The sequence below is a fragment of the Oryctolagus cuniculus genome, chromosome 1, assembly GCF_964237555.1.
Source record: "Oryctolagus cuniculus chromosome 1, mOryCun1.1, whole genome shotgun sequence".
Classification (NCBI taxonomy): Eukaryota; Metazoa; Chordata; class Mammalia; order Lagomorpha; family Leporidae; genus Oryctolagus; species Oryctolagus cuniculus.
The window spans coordinates 100,161,350-100,178,058 of NC_091432.1; the positions used below are offsets into that span (position 1 = coordinate 100,161,350).

Below are 16,709 nucleotides of genomic sequence, written 5' to 3' on the forward strand. Positions count from 1 at the left end.
GGCCATCCTCCACTGCCCTCCCGGGCCACAGCAGAGAGCTGGACTGGAAGAGGAGAGCTGGACTGGAAGAGGAGCAACCGGGACAGAATCTGGCACCCATATGGGATGCCGGCGCCACAGGCAGAGGGTTAACCAAGTGAGCCATGGTGCCGGCCCCACAATTAACTTTTTAAACAAGATTTATTTATTTGAAAGTCAGAACTGGAGAGATAAAGAGAGAGAGAGAGAGAGAGAGACAGACAGACAGACATCTGCAACAGCCAGGGATGGCCAGTCTGAAGCCAGGAGGCTGGACACTCCCACCGCTCCCCTCTGCCACATTCCACCAGGTCTCCCATGTGGGTTGCAGGGGCCCAAACACTTGGGCCAAATTCTGCTACTTTTCTCACGCCATTATCAGGGAGCTGGATTGGAAGTGGAGCACTCAGCCAAGAACCTGAGCCCATATGCGAAGAATGTATTACAGGCAGCAGCTCTAACCACTATGCCACAACACCAGCCCCCCAATTAACAACTTCAGGACCCAACTTCACATAATGCTTCTGAGGATCCTTTGGTTGTGTAACTCCTGGAGTAGACCTGTATCTCTGAGCTGTCCTGAAGTTCAACTCTCAGTGAAGGATGTGGCAATGAGAAATGGTGATGGTGGTGGTGGTGGTGGTGGGAAATGGATCCAAGGAGAAACAGCTCAAGTGTGCGCAGGAACCAGGCCAGTGTGGTTTCTGGGAGGCTGTTCTGTGGCGGAAGGATTCTTCCATCTAAAGGGGAAGCAATGGTTCCTCCCGCCAACGAGGGAATTTGCATATTTATAGTTCTTAGTTTTGTTTTTGTTTGTCCAACTGTCCTGATTCCAGATCTCAGGGTTTTACCTCCTCCCTGGTGATGTCTTCATCTGAGTGCAGAACCTGTGGCAGGGCTGAGAATTCGGTAGTACCGCAAGTACTGGTCCTCTCTAGCCCTCGCAACTGGAGCCCCGAGCTGCTCTCCACTCTCCCTACAAGTACAGCAGGTGAAGGGTACTGCCGCAGAGATCCTCTGAGCACCTATGTCCTTCAAATATGGGTTCATACAACTTTATTGAAGTAGAACTCATGTACAATAAGTCAGAAAAAGTGAACTAAATGTGCACAGTTTGATATTCGGGCATCTGTATATGCCTGTGAATCCTCTACTACAATAAATAAATAAATATATTCACCATCTCCCGAAGTTCCCTTGTTAATCTTTCCCTCTTCTCCTGACACCTACTGATCTCCTTTGTGTCAATTTAGATATGGTTTTATATTCTGGAATTTTATTTACATATATTTTTGACTCACTTCTTTCATTTGTCATTATTTTGAGCTTCATCGATGTTATGTGTATCAACAGTTCACTCTGTTGTATTACTCAGTAGTATCCCACAACTTATTTGTTTTCCTGTTGATAGACATTTGTGCTGTTTCCAGGTTGGGGGTATGACGAATAAGCCTACTTTGGGGCCAGCACTGTGGCATAGTGAGCAAAGCTGCCGCCTGCAATGCCAGCGTATCTTACCGGCACTGATTCATGTCCTGGCTACACCCACTGCCAGTCCAGCTCCCTGAGAATGGACTCAAAAAGCAGGAAAAGTGTGAGGGCCCCCATCACACATGTGGGAAACATGGAAGAATCTCTTGGTTTTGGCCTGGCCCAGCCCTAGCTGTTGGGCCATTTGGGAAGTGAACCAGCAGACGGAAGATCTCTGTTTCTCTCTCTCTCTCTCTCTCTCTCTCTCTCTGACTCTGCCTTTCAAATCAATTTTTTTAAAGCTTATCTGGAGCATTCATTTTTGATCAGTCTTCAAAAGGTTCTATGGAAATTACATATTATAAAAAATTGCATGGATTTCAATTTTTTGTACCAAAATAAGATTATCTTTTAATTTCACATTTTCAAGTACATCATACAGTCTTTTCTGGAAATACACTTTTTCTCCTCTTTGGTAATATATAGGGATGGAATGGCTGGGTTTTATAGTAGCTATGTTGTAAAAAAAAATTGTTAAAATGTTTTCTAAATGGGTTTATTTAGTTGCATTTGCTCACATTTCTTGCCAACAACTGGTATAGCAGACTATTTAAGCTATCTGAGTGGTAATGTGGTGGTATCTCAAGTTTTAAAATTTTTCTATACATATATCTTAATCTATGGACTGTTTGTTAATTTTTTATCCATTATTAGATTGTCTCCTTGAGTTTGAGTTTTTTTTTTTTTTTAACATTCTCAATTGAAGATCTTTGTTAGATACACAGTTTGTAAATGTTTTATTTATGGCTTCCAGTTTTGCTTTTATAACAGATAGTATAAAGAATAAGAGTTTTTTAATTTTGATTACATGTAGTTTAATAATTTTCCTTTTATAGTTCATGTTTTCTGTGTCTTATCTAAGAAATACTTGCCAAAACCCAAGTCATTGGAATTTTCCTTCCATTATTCTTAGATACTTTATGGGTTTTGCTCTTGCATTTACATCTATGGTTTCTTTTAAGTTAATTTCATGTGTAGTGTGAAGTAAGAGTCAAGGTACATTTTTCTGAATTTGAATATTAAATCTCTTGAGAAGATTATGTTTTCCCCATTATATTTCCCTAACATTTTTTGTTGAAAATTAATACATGTGTGTGTTTATTTCTCAATTATATATCTTATTCCATTGATCTATATGCCAATACCACAATATGATTATAGTAACTTGGTAGAGTCTTGAAATCAAGTAATGAAAATTATCTCATTTTTTCTCTCTATATATAAATATGTCTTTAGTAATTCTAAGTATTTGACATACTTACATTTGCCTCATCCATTCTATTTTTCTAATTTTTCTTTTCTTTTCCAAATCTTGCCTTCTCTTCAGTTTAGAGAAGTGGAACTCACTTTCCTTTTTTTCTTCCATGATTTCACTTTCAGTAGGTATCCAAAACTATTGAGAAATGAAAATGCAAGTATACAAAAATACAAACATACAAAATCTTGAAATATTGATTGTGACGTGATTTAGCTACAGGCAAAAAATTATGTGTGTTCAACATGAATACGCCAAAATAGAAGTACCAGCACACTGAGGTAATGAGTAAATATTTGCTGGATGAATAAATTAACAGACATAGTCTGACAGTCTCGTCTTCTCACATGAATGTACCTGGCCTACTCTTGGTGGTGTTCCTGTTCATGACTCTAATCCACAAGCAGTATAGGCAGCCAGCTCCCCAGGAACACACCTGTTCCTTTGTAGGTCCCCAGCGTGCATTGCCCCTGTATGACACTCTGCTAACTGGTTACCATTTTCCCTGCTTCCAATTTTTGTCTCCTCCCACCCATCTCTCTCTGTCTCCCTCTGTCTCTGTCTGTCTATATAAATATGCCCCTCCTATTCTCTCTCCTCTCCACACTCTGTCTTTGACACATACACACATACACACACACTAGATAACAAGGAGGAGAGTTTGCTACCCTATGCCCAATACTGTGTATTTTCTCCCATTAAGCCACTTAACATTTACTTAACCACACTAAAATATCCCGTTTTATACAATAACTCCCTAATTAAGAAGTAAACTACTTAAGAGGAAGGATTGGCTTTTTAACCTTGCTATCTCCAGCAACTACAATACCTGACACACTATATGCAATCAAGTTTATTGAATGAATTCACTCTTTGATCACTTTCAATTTTCATGCTTAATATGAAAGCAAATCACATTCTGCAATCTGTATAGTGAGTATATAATCTGTGAGTACCAGAGTATATCTAAAGATGGCCAAGATATGAAGCTGATTATTAAAAGCAGAAGTAAATTGAGAAAAAAAATCCATAAAGTGCTCTTCCTTGAAGTATTACTAACCCCAGAATAGTCTACTTAAATATTATCAGTTAAATTACTAAAATTTTCAAACAATTTTCAAAAGGACAAATGTAAATATATAATAATTATTCTTATTTCTCTTTACTTTATCAGAAACAATTCTCCAGCCATTGTTTTCTATCCGACGGTACCAGCCACTCTGATCTTCTTCCTGAAGGTGGTCACTTTTATTATGAGATGTATATTTTGCTGAAAGTTTTATGTAATCTCTAGGACTATTGGCACAAAGATCTTCAACATGTCTGTGAGTAAAAATTTTATAGTATATATCAGGTGGAAATTTAGCCTGCAGGTGGAAAAATTAAAAATATCATTGCAATGCAATTACAGAAATGGTGTATATTTTTAAAAGTTCCACTTTTAATGTCATATAAATATATTTTAAAACCACTAAATAAGAATTTATCAATACTTACTCCACCTAATCTGAATCGTACATGAATTCCAGCTGCAGCGTCTAGGAGTTCTGCCTATAAGAAAATACATTATTCAACATTCTATATGTGTCAATGTACTATTTGTCACAGTTATCTTAAGTTCTGTACAATACAGAAATACAAAACCAAGTGATTTAATCTTCATAAAGTAGAACTTTTAAGTATATCTTTAAATATATGGATTACATTTAAAAATATTTTAGGAAAACTTGGTGAAAAAACTGACCAATCAGCCTGACTTCAGCACCAGAGGACCCCTTTATAACTGGTTTTGACTCAAAAATTCATGTTCAAATTTCTGTAAGAACTGTATAAAATAGGTTTTCCAAATTTTAATACACTGTATCAAGTGCAAAGTAGAGACCAAAATGCTTGGTCTCCTATTAGAAGACAGTTCAACTTTACTTCCTGATCATGTTAGTTGAGAAAATGGATATTATCCTAAGTTGTCCAGTCTGTAAAGCTTGAAAGATTATTTGCTTTGTAGGATTTTGTCCTGACTAAAAAGTTTGTGCATTCAAGTATGAAGTGTGATATTCTTTTATAAAGCATTTTTTTATATTGACCAATGACATTACACTACCCTTTTTTCCCACTAAAGACAAGTTTTTAGGATGTACGTGGCACAGTACCATTTTGAGTCCCTGAACCTATTTGGGCCCATTACAAAGGACTCGCCCCAATATGTAGAAGGTGACAAAGGCCCACAACCAGTCAGTCATGCCACACCTAGAGCCACCAGTAAAACTTCTCCCACTCCCAAGAAAGCTGCAACACAGCCTGGTATGAGTATGCCACAACCTCTGTAGACGAGATCATTTCTGTAATGTTGATGACAGATGAAGAAGCTACATAAACACTACCTTAAAGCAGCTGTCTGGAACCAAAGCCAACACAACCTACTCAACAGACATAAGTTACAGGTGAAAACCACCCCATAAAATTTGTAGAGGCAACTGAATCTCCAGATGTCCATTTAAGGACATAAGAAAAAAGGAAAAAATAAAAAGCAAGAAGATGTGACATCTCCACAAAAAGATAAGATGTGACATCTCCACAGAAAGATAAAAGATGTGACATCTCCCAAAGCAAAGGAAACTGGCAAACTGATATAGAATCCCAAACAATATTTTAAGGAAATGTAATTTGATCTAAGAAAATATGCATACAGACAGAAAATTCAATTAAATTGGGAAGAACATTTAAAGAAATTCAGTTAAGAGAAACCAAACAGAAATCTTAGAGCTAAAAGAACTGAAAATAGGGGCCAGTGCTATGGCGTAGCAGGTAAAGCCATCGCTTGCAGTGCCAGCATCCCATATGGGCGCCGGTTTGAGTCCCAGCTATTCCACTTCTGATCCCAGCTCTCTGCTATGGCTTGGGCAAGCAGATAGAAGACAGCCCAAGCCCTTGGGCCCTGCATCTGCATGAGAGACCCAGAAGAAGCTCCTGGCTCTTGGCTTCAGATAGGCTCAGCCAAAGGGGGAAAAAAAAATCAATGAAGAAACGTCAAACTATACTATAGAACAAGTGCCTCTAACAGACATTTATAGAATATTCACTTCTATTCAGTACATAAAATGTTTTCTAGCATAAAGCATATATCAATCAGTCCACAAAGCAAATATTTAAGTTCAGAAAAACTGAAATCATAGCATGTTTCAACTCTGAACACAATGGAATAAAGCTAGAAATAAAAAAAAATTTAAGGAACTGTACAAACACATGCAAGCTATTTAACATGATCAGGAATGAAGGAATGAAGAGTGGGCCAAAGAAAAAAAAATCCAAACAGAAATTTTAAAATTTCTTGAAACAAATGGAAGCTCACAGACAGCATACCAAAACCTGTGAGACACAACAGAATGAGTACTCAACAAGGAAGTTCATAGCAGTAAGCATATACATGTAAAAAAAGGGATGGGGCAGGAGGCTTCAAATAAACAACAATGCAACTGCTGGAATTACAAAAGAAAGAACAAGTCAAACCAAAAATGAGAAGGCCAGAAATAAGATCAGAACATAAACAAAATAGACAGAAACACAGTATCAATGAAATGAAGAACTGATTTTCTGATGAGCAAAACAGGCAAAATTTTAGCTATACTAACAAAAGGATAAAAAAGAGGAAACCCAAATGAAACCCGATGAAAAATTACACATTACAAATGATATCACAGAAATGCAAAAGACCATTAGGACATATTTGGATTGCATGATCAAAAAAACCTGGAAAATCTAGGAGACATGGACAAATTTCTAGACGTATAACCTACTAAAATTGAACCATGAAGACACAGAAAACCTGACAAACTAATTAGAAGGAACAACATTGAATCAATAACAAAATATCTCCTCACAAAAGCCCAAGATCAGATGGATTCAACTCCTAAGTTCCACTAAACTTTCAAGAACAAACTAACGTCAGCTCTCAAACAATTCTAAAATGTTGAGATGGAGTAAACTCTTCCAGATCCATTTAATAACCCAGCATCATCATGATAGCAAAACAGATATGAACCCAACAACAACTAAAAGGAAATTATTGACCAATATCCCTGATGAACAAAGTTGCAAAACTTCTTTACAAAATACTAGCAAATTGAATCCGATAATATCACAAGAAGTTTGTACACTATGATCAATCAGGATTTATCCAAGGAATTCAAGTGTGGTTTGACTGACACAGGTCAATAATCATAAATCAAAAGAATGAAAGACAAAAACCATACATTCATCTCAATACATCGTAAAGTCTATATGGCAAACCCATACTTAACATCATACTGTATGAGGAAAGCTGAAAACACTTCCTAAAAACAAAGTTCACTTTTATTACTTATTTTCAACATAATATTCAAAGTCTTAGAGTAACGAGGCAAGAGGAAGAAATAAAAGTTAGCCAGGCAAGAGAGGAGGAAGTCAAATCATCCCTGTTGACAGATAACATGACTTTATGTATAGAAAAACATAAGGACTCTACCAGAGACTACTAGAACTATGAATGAAATAAGTTGAAGGATACAAAAATCAACACACAAAAATATGCTTCAATAAAAAAACTGCTAGCTTTGGAGAGGTGAGACCAGTCTGCAGCAGCCCAAGCTACTGGTGATAAAACTGTGAGAAGAGCCTGGTGTGGGCCCAGCTTAGAGCCCTGTGAGTAACAGTATACCTGCATAACAAGAAGAGAAAAAAAGGGGGGGGCACATTTCTCTCTCTTCAATCACTCTGCACCTGCATCCTGTAACTAGCTGAGAGAAAGTGGGAGCCATTTTGGACATATGTAACAGTTGCACCAGCTCCTGTCCATGAGTTCAGCAACCAGCTGAGAGGAGATGCCTGAGTCTGGCTGGGAGAATTGACAAGGGGCTGAGTGCTTGTGATGGTGGCAACACATACTCAGGGATCCCCGACTCCCTGGTGAGGTTCATTGCTGTGGGACCCCTGCTCACACCAAGGACTGTACAGATCCTCTGTATGGTTCTTGTGGCAGCATGGATGAATATACACCCACTGGGGCTAGTGCCAGGCATTGGTCTCCTTGGAGGACAGAAGGTGAGTGTGAGACTACACCAATAGAGCAGAAAAAACCTCTCCTCTGATTAAAGAAAAAAAAAAAAAAGATAAGAAAACATTTACAATGCCCAATCTGGGTGTCATCTTGGACACTCCCTTCACCCTGGAGCACTGAACTCACTAAGCCACAGAATCATAGTTCAAAGATAAAAGCCATCACAGGGAAAAAAACAAACAAAAAAGAAACCAACAAGTATCTTTACAAATGCCAAATAATAAACGCAGCAATTCAAGAAACAAGAATAAGGAAGACAATGTGACACCCCCAAAAGAACACAACACTTTAGTACTAGAATGTGAAGATGAAGAGATTGAAGAAATGCCAGAAATGGAATTCTAAAAATTGATCATAGGATTAGAAGTAATCAGAAAAAAATCCACAAATTAAAGAAATCCATATATGACATGACAGAAAATTTTTCCCATGAAATTGAGATCTTAAAAAGAAGTCAAAATGAAATCGTAGAAATGAAAAATTCAATAGAATGAATAAAAAATTCAGTGGAAAGCCTTAACAAGAGATTCAGTGGGCCGGCGCCACAGCTCACTAGGCTAATCCTCCACCTTGCGGCTCTGGCACACCGGGTTCTAGTCCCGGTCGGGGCACCGGATTCTGTCCCGGTTGCCCCTCTTCCAGGCCAGCTCTCTGCTGTGGCACAGGAGTGCAGTGGAGGATGGCCCAAGTGCTTGGGCCCTGCACCCACATGGGAGACCAGGATAAGTACCTGGCTCCTGCCATCGGATCAGCGCGGTGCGCTGGCCGCAGTGCACGGGCCGCGGTGGCCATTGGAGGGTGAACCAACGGCAAAGGAAGACCTTTCTCTCTGTCTCTCTCACTGTCCACTCTGCCTGTCAAAAAAAAAAAAAAAAAAAAGAGAGAGAGAGAGAGAGAGAGAGATTCAGTGAAGCAGAAGAAAGAATATCTGATTTAAAAGACAAATCAGTGGAAATTTTACAGTCAGGCAAAAAAATAAAAAAGGAAAGAAAAAGAAATTAGAAAACTAAAAAACACCTTTGGGGATCTATGGGATACTATCAAAAACCCCAACATATGGATCTTAGGAGTTCCTGAAGGCATGGAAAGAGAATGGATTAGAAGGCCTTTTAAGTGAAATAATTACAGAAAATGTCCCTAATTTGGACCACGAAAGGGACATCCAAGTACAGGAAGCACATACAACTCCTAATAGACATGGTCAGAAAATATCTTCATGACACATTGTAATCAAACTCACCACAGTAAAACATAAAGAAAATATTCTAAAATGTGCATGAGAGAAACACCAGATTACTTTCAGAGGATCTCCAATTAGATTCACAGCTGACTTCCCATCCGAAACACTACAGGCCAGGAGAGAATGGCGAGATAGACTCCAAGTCTTAAGAGAAAAAAACTGCCAACCCAGAATACTGTAACCTGCAAAGCTTTCATTTATTAATGAAGATGAAAGAAAGAGCTTCTGTAACAGACAGAAATTGAAAGAATTTGTCACCACCCATCCAGCCTTACAAAAGAAACATGGTCATCACTGTGAAAGGATGTGAAGGCAGAAAATCTCCCAGTAAATCTCCCAGTAAAAGTACAAAGGAAATCCAAAGGAAACAATATGAATATTTATTTTGAAGAGGCAGGGCAAAGTTGTTACCTACCAATAGTCACCTCAACTCTCCAGTTAAAAGATACAGATTGGCAAAATGGATTAAAAACCAAAACCCATCTATTTGCTGCTTATAAGAAACACATCTCACCAACAAAGATACATACACACTGAAAGTGAAAGGATGGAAAAAGATATTCCATGCTAACAGAAACCAAAACAGAGCTGGTGTAGCCATCCTAATATCAGACAAAATAAGCTTTAACTCAAAAACTGTTAAAAGTGACAAAGAAGGACACTATTTAATGATTAAGGGATCAATTCAACAGGAAGCTGTGACTACTATAAATGTATATGCACATAATTAAAGAGCACCTGGCTATTTAAAAGAAATGTTAATCGATATAAATGGAGATATAGACTCTAATACAATAGTAACGGGGAACTTCAATACCCCACTTTCAGCAATGGACAGATTATCAACAAGACAGAAAATCAGCAAGGAAACAACAGAGTTAATCGACATTATAGACCAAATGGACCTAGCAGATATCTACAGAACTTTGCATCCTACAGTCACAGAGTACACATTTTTCTCACCAGTGCATGGAACTTTCTCTAGGATAGACTATACACTAGGCCATAAAGCAAGTCTCAGCAAATTCAAGAATGTCAAAATCATACCATGCATCTTCTCTTACCACAATGGAATGAAGATGGAAATCAACAATTCAGGAATCTCTAGAACATATGCAAACACACAGAGACTGAATAACATGCTCCTGAAAGAACAGTGGGTCATAGAAGGAATCAAAAGAAAAATAAAAAAAAAATTCTGGAAACAAATGAAGATCACAATACAACATATCAAAACCTATGGGATACAGCAAAAGCAGCACGAAGAGGAAAGTTTATATCAATTGGTGCAGACATTAAGAAATTGGAAAGGCACCAAATAAATGAGCTATCAGTGCATCTCAAGGACCTAGAACAACAACAGCAAACCAAAACCAAAACTAGTAGGAGAAAATAATTAAAATCAGAGAAGAAATTAACAAAACTGAAGCAAAAAAATCAGCAAAACGAAGAGCTGGTTTTTTGAAAAAATAAACAAAATTGACACATCACAGGCCCAACTAAAAGAGAGAGAAGACCCAAATCAATAAAATTAGAGATGAATTGGCCGGCACTGTGGCTCAATAGGCTAATCCTCCGCCTTGCGGTGCCGGCACAGCGGGTTCTAGTCCCGGTCGGGGCGCCAGATTCTGTCCCGGTTGCCCCTCTTCCAGGCCAGCTCCCTGCTGTGGCCAGAGAGTGCAGTGGAGGATGGCCCAGGTGCTTGGGCCCTGCACCCCATGGGAGACCAGGAGAAGCACCTGGCTCCTGGCTTTGGATCAGCATGATGCACTGGCCGCGGCGGCCATTGGAGGGTGAACCAATGGCAAAAGGAAGACCTTTCTCTCTGTCTCTCTCTCTCACTGTCCACTCTGCCTGTCAAAAATAAAAAAAAAATTAGAGAAAAAGGAAATTTAACAACAGACTCCAAATAGCTAAAGCAATCTTATACAATAAAAACAAAGTGGGAGGCATCACCAGACCTGATTTCAGGACATACTGCAGGGCAGCTATAATCAAAACAACCTGCTACTGGCATGAAAACAGATGAATAGACCAATGAAACAGAATAGAAACACCAGAAATCAATCCACACATTTACAACTAACTTATTGTTGACAAGGGAGCTAAAATCAATCCCTGGAGCAAGGATAGTCTCTTCAAAAAATGGTGCTGGGAAAACTAGATTTCCACATGCAGAAGTATGAAGTGAGACCCCTACCTTACACCTTATACAAAAATCCACTCAACATGGATTAAACACCTAAATCTATGACTGTATAACATCAAATTATTAGAGAATATTGGGGAAATCCTGCAAGACATTGGCACAGGCAAAAAGTTCTTGGAAAGGACTCCAGAGGCACAGGGAATCAAAGCCAAAATTGGAAAATGGGATTACATCAAATTGAGAAGCTTCTGTACTGCAAAAGAAACACTCAGCAAAATGAAGTGGCAACTTACAGAACAGGAGAAAATATTTGCAAACTATGCCACTGATAAAGGATTAATAACCAGAATATAAAAAGAAATCAAGAAACTCAACAACAAAACAAGCAACCAAGTTAAGAAATGGGCAAAGGACTTAAACAGGTATTTTTCAAAAGAGGAAATCCAAATGGCCAATAGACACATGAAAAAATGTTCAGGATCACTAGCCATCAGGGAAATGACAATCAAAACCACATTGAGGTTTTACCTCACCCCAGTTAGAATGGGGCACAGAGTCACTGTGCACTAACTTCCCATGCAGGGCCTCTGTCCTCAAGGAGTTCTATTATGAGAGTTAACTTGTGACACTTGTCCTCAAATAGCTTGTGTGTGTGTGTGTGTGTGTGTGTGCATGTGTATGCAAATTGCTGATCTCTTTACTTAGTATAGAGTTGGTCTTCTGTTACCAAAGTTAATTGAAAATGAATCTTAATGGAGAGTGGTACTGGGAAGGGGTGAGGGAGAAGGAGAAGGGGTAGGAGCGTGAGTGGGAAGGCGGGTGTTATGGGAAGAATAACTATATTCCTAAAATTGTACATATGAAATTTGTATTCCTTAAAAAATAAATAAAAATAAGGCCAGGCTGGTGCCGCCTGCCTTTCTCTGTCTCTCTCTCACTGTCTGTAACTCTTTAAAAAAAGAAAAAAAAAAGAGAAGTGAAATTGAAAACAAATTGGAAGAGAAAACCAAGGAAACAAAAAGGCGTTGTTAAAAGAACAGTAAAATTGCTAAGTTTTCAGTCTGGGTAACAGACAAAACAGAAAACACAAATTACTAACATTATAAATCAAAGCGGGGCAGGGTGCAGTCTGTGCATAATAGGTTAAGCCTCAGCCTGTAGCACCGGCATCCCATATGGGTACCAGTTTGGGTCCCATCTGCTCCACTTGCAATCCAGCTCCTTGATGATGGCCTGGGAAAGCAGCGGAGGATGGTCCAAGTGCTTGTGCCCCTACACCCACCTGGGAGACCCAGAAGTTCCTGGCTCCTGGTTTTGTCTGGCTCAGCTCTGGCCTTTGTGGCCATTGGAAGACCTCTCTCACTGTCTCTCCCTCCAATTCTGCCTTGCAAATAAATAAATCTAAATAAATAAATGAAAGAGGGGCTATCACTACTGACTCCATGCTTACAAGCAGGATAGTAAATTTTATGAACCTCTGTCATAATACATGAACCTAGATGAAATGGACCAATGCCTGGAAATACACAATTTTCCAACTCACGCAAAGAGAAATAGACAATATCAACAGGTGTGTATTTAAAAAAATTGAATCCATAATTAAAACCTTCCAAAACAGAAAGCACAAGGCTCTGATGGATTCACTAGTGACTTCAATCAAACATTCAATGAGGTATAGGAGCAGGTCTTCGGCCTAATGGTTAAGATGTCCACGTCCCATATTGGACTGACTGGGTGTGATTCCTGGCTCTAGACTCAATTTCAGCTTTCTGCTGATTTAGACCCTGGGAGGCAGCAGGTCATCATTCAAATGGTTGGGTCACTTCCACCCATGTGGGAGACATAGATAGAATTCCTGGCTCTTGTTTCTGGCCCTGGCCCAGCCTACCAGTCATTTCAAGCATATGAAATGTGAATGAAAAATTAGAATGTGTGATCTCAAATAAATAAATACTTAAAAAAAAAAAAAAAACTAAATTATCTAGGACCGGCGCTGTAGCACAGTGGGTTAACGCCCTGGCCTGCAGCGCCAGCATCCCATACGGAAGCCGGTTCTAGTCCCAGCTGCTCCATTTCCAATCCAGTTCCCTGCTATGGCCTGGGATAGCAATAGAAGATGGCCCAAGTCCTTGGGCCCCTGCACCCGTGTGGGAGACCTGGAAGAAGCTCCTGGCTTCTGGCTTTGGATCGGCGCAGTCCTGGCCATTGCTGTCAATTCATAGAAGATCTCTCTCTCTCTCTGCCTCTCTTCTCTCTGTGTAACTCTCTCAAGTAAAAAATAAATCTTTTTTTAAAAAAGCTAAATTATCTAAATCTATTCTAGAAAACAGAAGCAAAGGAAACATGTTTTATGAGGCCAGAATTACTGTCATATCAAAATCAGATTGTCACGAGAAAACTACACACTAGTAACTCTTATGAGCATAGGTACGAAAATCCTCAAAAAGTATTAGTAAGTCAAACAATGTATAAAAATTATATACCATGACCAAGTGAAATTGTCATAAATCTGTGGGTGTTAAGACAGGAGTAGGGGGGCTGGTGCTGTGGCAGAGCCGGTAAAGCCACTGCCTGCAGTGTCGGCATCCCATGTGGATAATGGTTCAAGTCCTGGCTGCTCCACTTCTGATCCAGCTCTCTGCTATGGCCTGGGAAAACAGTGGGCCCCTGCACCCATGTGGCAGGCCCGGAAGAACCTCCTGGCTCTGGGCTTTGGATCAGCACAGCTCTGGCCATTGCAGTCAATTGGGGAGTGAACCAGCAGATGGAAGACCTCCCTCTCTCTGCCTCTCCTTCTCTGTGTAACTCTTTCAAATTAAAAAAAAATAAAATAAAAAGGACAGGAGCAGAAAAATACAGAATTTGAAAACAGATCAGTCATTAAATGGTCATTGTTCTAATTATAAGATACTACATAGCAGTGGGACAGACAATTGTCTTTTCAATAAAGTGTTTCATCAACTGGATATGTACTTTTTAGATTTATTTATTTGAAAGTCAAAGTTACACAGAGAGAGAGAGAGGTCTTCCATCTGCTGGTTCACTCCCCAATTAACTGCAACGGCCAGAGCTGAGCCGATCCAAAGCCAGGAGCTTCTTCCAGGTCTCCCATGTGGGTGCAGGGGCCCAAAGACTTGGGCCATCTTCTACTGCCTTCCCAGGCCATAGCAGGGAGCTGGATCATAAGAGGAGCAGCCAGGACTTGAACCAGCGCCCATATGGGATACTAGCACTGCAGGCGGTGGCTTTACCCACTTCGCCACAGCAACAGCCCCAGATATGTAGAATTCTATTTCACACTATATACAAAAATCAAGCCCAGATACATTATAGGTCTAAGTATGAAAGGCAAATCAATAAAGATAAAATAAACAAATGCTTTCATGAGCTTATACTTGGGAAACATTATAGAAAAGGACTATCCATATAGAAAAATATCAGTAAGTTGGGCTTCATTAAGAATTTTGTTCATCTAAAGATGTCACTACTTCAAAACAACCTAGGAGTTGTAGAAAGTGTTAGAGGTGTGGATAACACAGTACTTGTTATGAACTGCTAGTTGTTGAATCTAGATAACGGGTACATGGTAGCTTGTTTTAGTCTTTCAACTTTTGAGTATATTTAAAACTTAAATGACATAAAATTCGTACATATTTGTGGGATACTGTGATGTTTTGATACATGTATGCATTGTTTACTATCTGAGTGAAGGTCCACATACCTTAAGATTTTTATTTTTCATTAACAAATCATAGTTGTTCCTATTTATTAGGGGCACCGTATATAATACATGTATATAATGTGCATTGATCACATCAGGGTAACAAGCAAATCTATCACTGTAACCTTAATTGAAGTGCCTATATTCTCTTTTCTGTTCTCACATTCTGCATAGCAAAAGCTAATTGTTGACTCTGTGACTGATCATAACTTTTAACTCAGTAGTTAAATAATGCTTAAGAAGTCTAGGGATTTCCTACAAGGAAGTGGCTAGAAATCCAAGAACTCAGTTAAGAAAGGAATTTGCATCCACAAACCCCAATGTCAAAGGAACCACTGCATGGACAGAAATTTATCACTATCAACTGCAAACAGCCAAACTTTGTCCAAAGGGCCTCCATCTAACTCATGCCATGAATATCAGAACTGACCTCAGGAATGTACCTGACCATCTACTAAGCCCATTATTCCTCCCTAATGGTCCACTCCCCACTCTTTCCTCCTATAAGAGGTTCTCGGGCTAACTGGGAAGACCCCTTTTCAAGATAGAAATATCTGCAGCCCCTACCCCCAAGACTGCTGGCCTCTTGAATAGACTCGATTTCCTTGCATCCACTTTTTTTTTTTTTTAAGATTTATTTATTTGAAAGTCAGAATTACACAGAGAGAAGAGGCAGAGAGAGAGGTCTTCCATCCACTGGTTCACTCCCCAATTGGCTGCAATGGCCGGAGTTGCACCGATCCAAAGCCAGGAGCTTCCCCTGGGTCTCCCACATGGGTGCAGGGGCCCAAGAACTTGGGCCATCTTCTACTGCTTTCCCAGGCCATAGCAGAGAGCTGGATTGGAAGAGGAGCAGCCGGGACTAGAACCAGATGCCGGCACTTCAGGCCAGGGCGTTAACTCACTGCGCCCCAGCACCTGCCCCCCTTGCATACACTCTTGTCTCTGGTAAACGGGTCCTGAAGTGGTGAGTAGAATGGGACTTTACTTCCTGGTAATCTCACTTCAGAGATTTCTCAAGTTGACATTTAAGAAATTCAGAATATTCAAAATCTTCTCTACCAGCCATTTTCAAACACATTGACATTTTTCATAATACAAATCAAAGGTAGGACTTTTCAGAGTGACAAGTCAAGTCATGGAGTGAAAAAATGTATGTACAACACAAGTATCTGATAAAGGGCTGGAGACCAAACCCATAAAGCAGGACCCAGACTCTCATCTGCCTCCCTTAGTACAAGATGTCCTTGCCTGTCCTTTATACAAAGAAATTCATTGAATTGTCGGAGTGATACAGCTGGCCCAACAAAGTTCTAATTACCAGACTCAAGAAGTCATTTGCTTCTCTAATAGATAAAACTCTCTTGGCAGTATTGTCTGAGGGTTTTGTTTAGGGGAATTCCAGGTCCAAGTAGAAAAAATCGCAGGTCTGTGGCAAAAGTTAACTACTACTTGTATGTAACCCCTGAGACCAACTGAATCCCACCTGGCCATCATAAAATTTTCCTTAAGAGCATGGCATTGCCAACCAAAGCAAGGTGACAAGTACCACTGACTAACCAGGTACTTGGACATGAGGCGAACTTGTACCTCTCAGCCCCAGTTTCAATGTATAATTAGACTGTTGCCTCCTAACTTCTTGGGGAGCCTAGGTATTAAACAAAAGCTGCCTATCCTCTTGCTCTGTGTTTTGCAATAAATACC

The 16,709-nt window shown here is 39.6% G+C and overlaps 1 protein-coding gene across 2 annotated transcripts in view; it reads right to left on the bottom strand.

The window, feature by feature from the left end:
• C1H11orf65 (chromosome 1 C11orf65 homolog) overlaps window positions 1-16,709 on the bottom strand; it is a 50,981-nt gene that overhangs the window by 19,793 nt on the left and 14,479 nt on the right. For both annotated transcript variants that reach the window (XM_002708485.5, XM_070077838.1), the window contains 3 exons: window positions 4,301-4,354; window positions 3,970-4,170; window positions 2,811-2,941 (listed from right to left, as the gene is read on the bottom strand). In XM_002708485.5, the coding sequence (XP_002708531.1) occupies window positions 2,811-2,941; window positions 3,970-4,170; window positions 4,301-4,354 (386 nt within the window). The remainder of the gene's footprint in view (window positions 1-2,810; window positions 2,942-3,969; window positions 4,171-4,300; window positions 4,355-16,709) is intronic.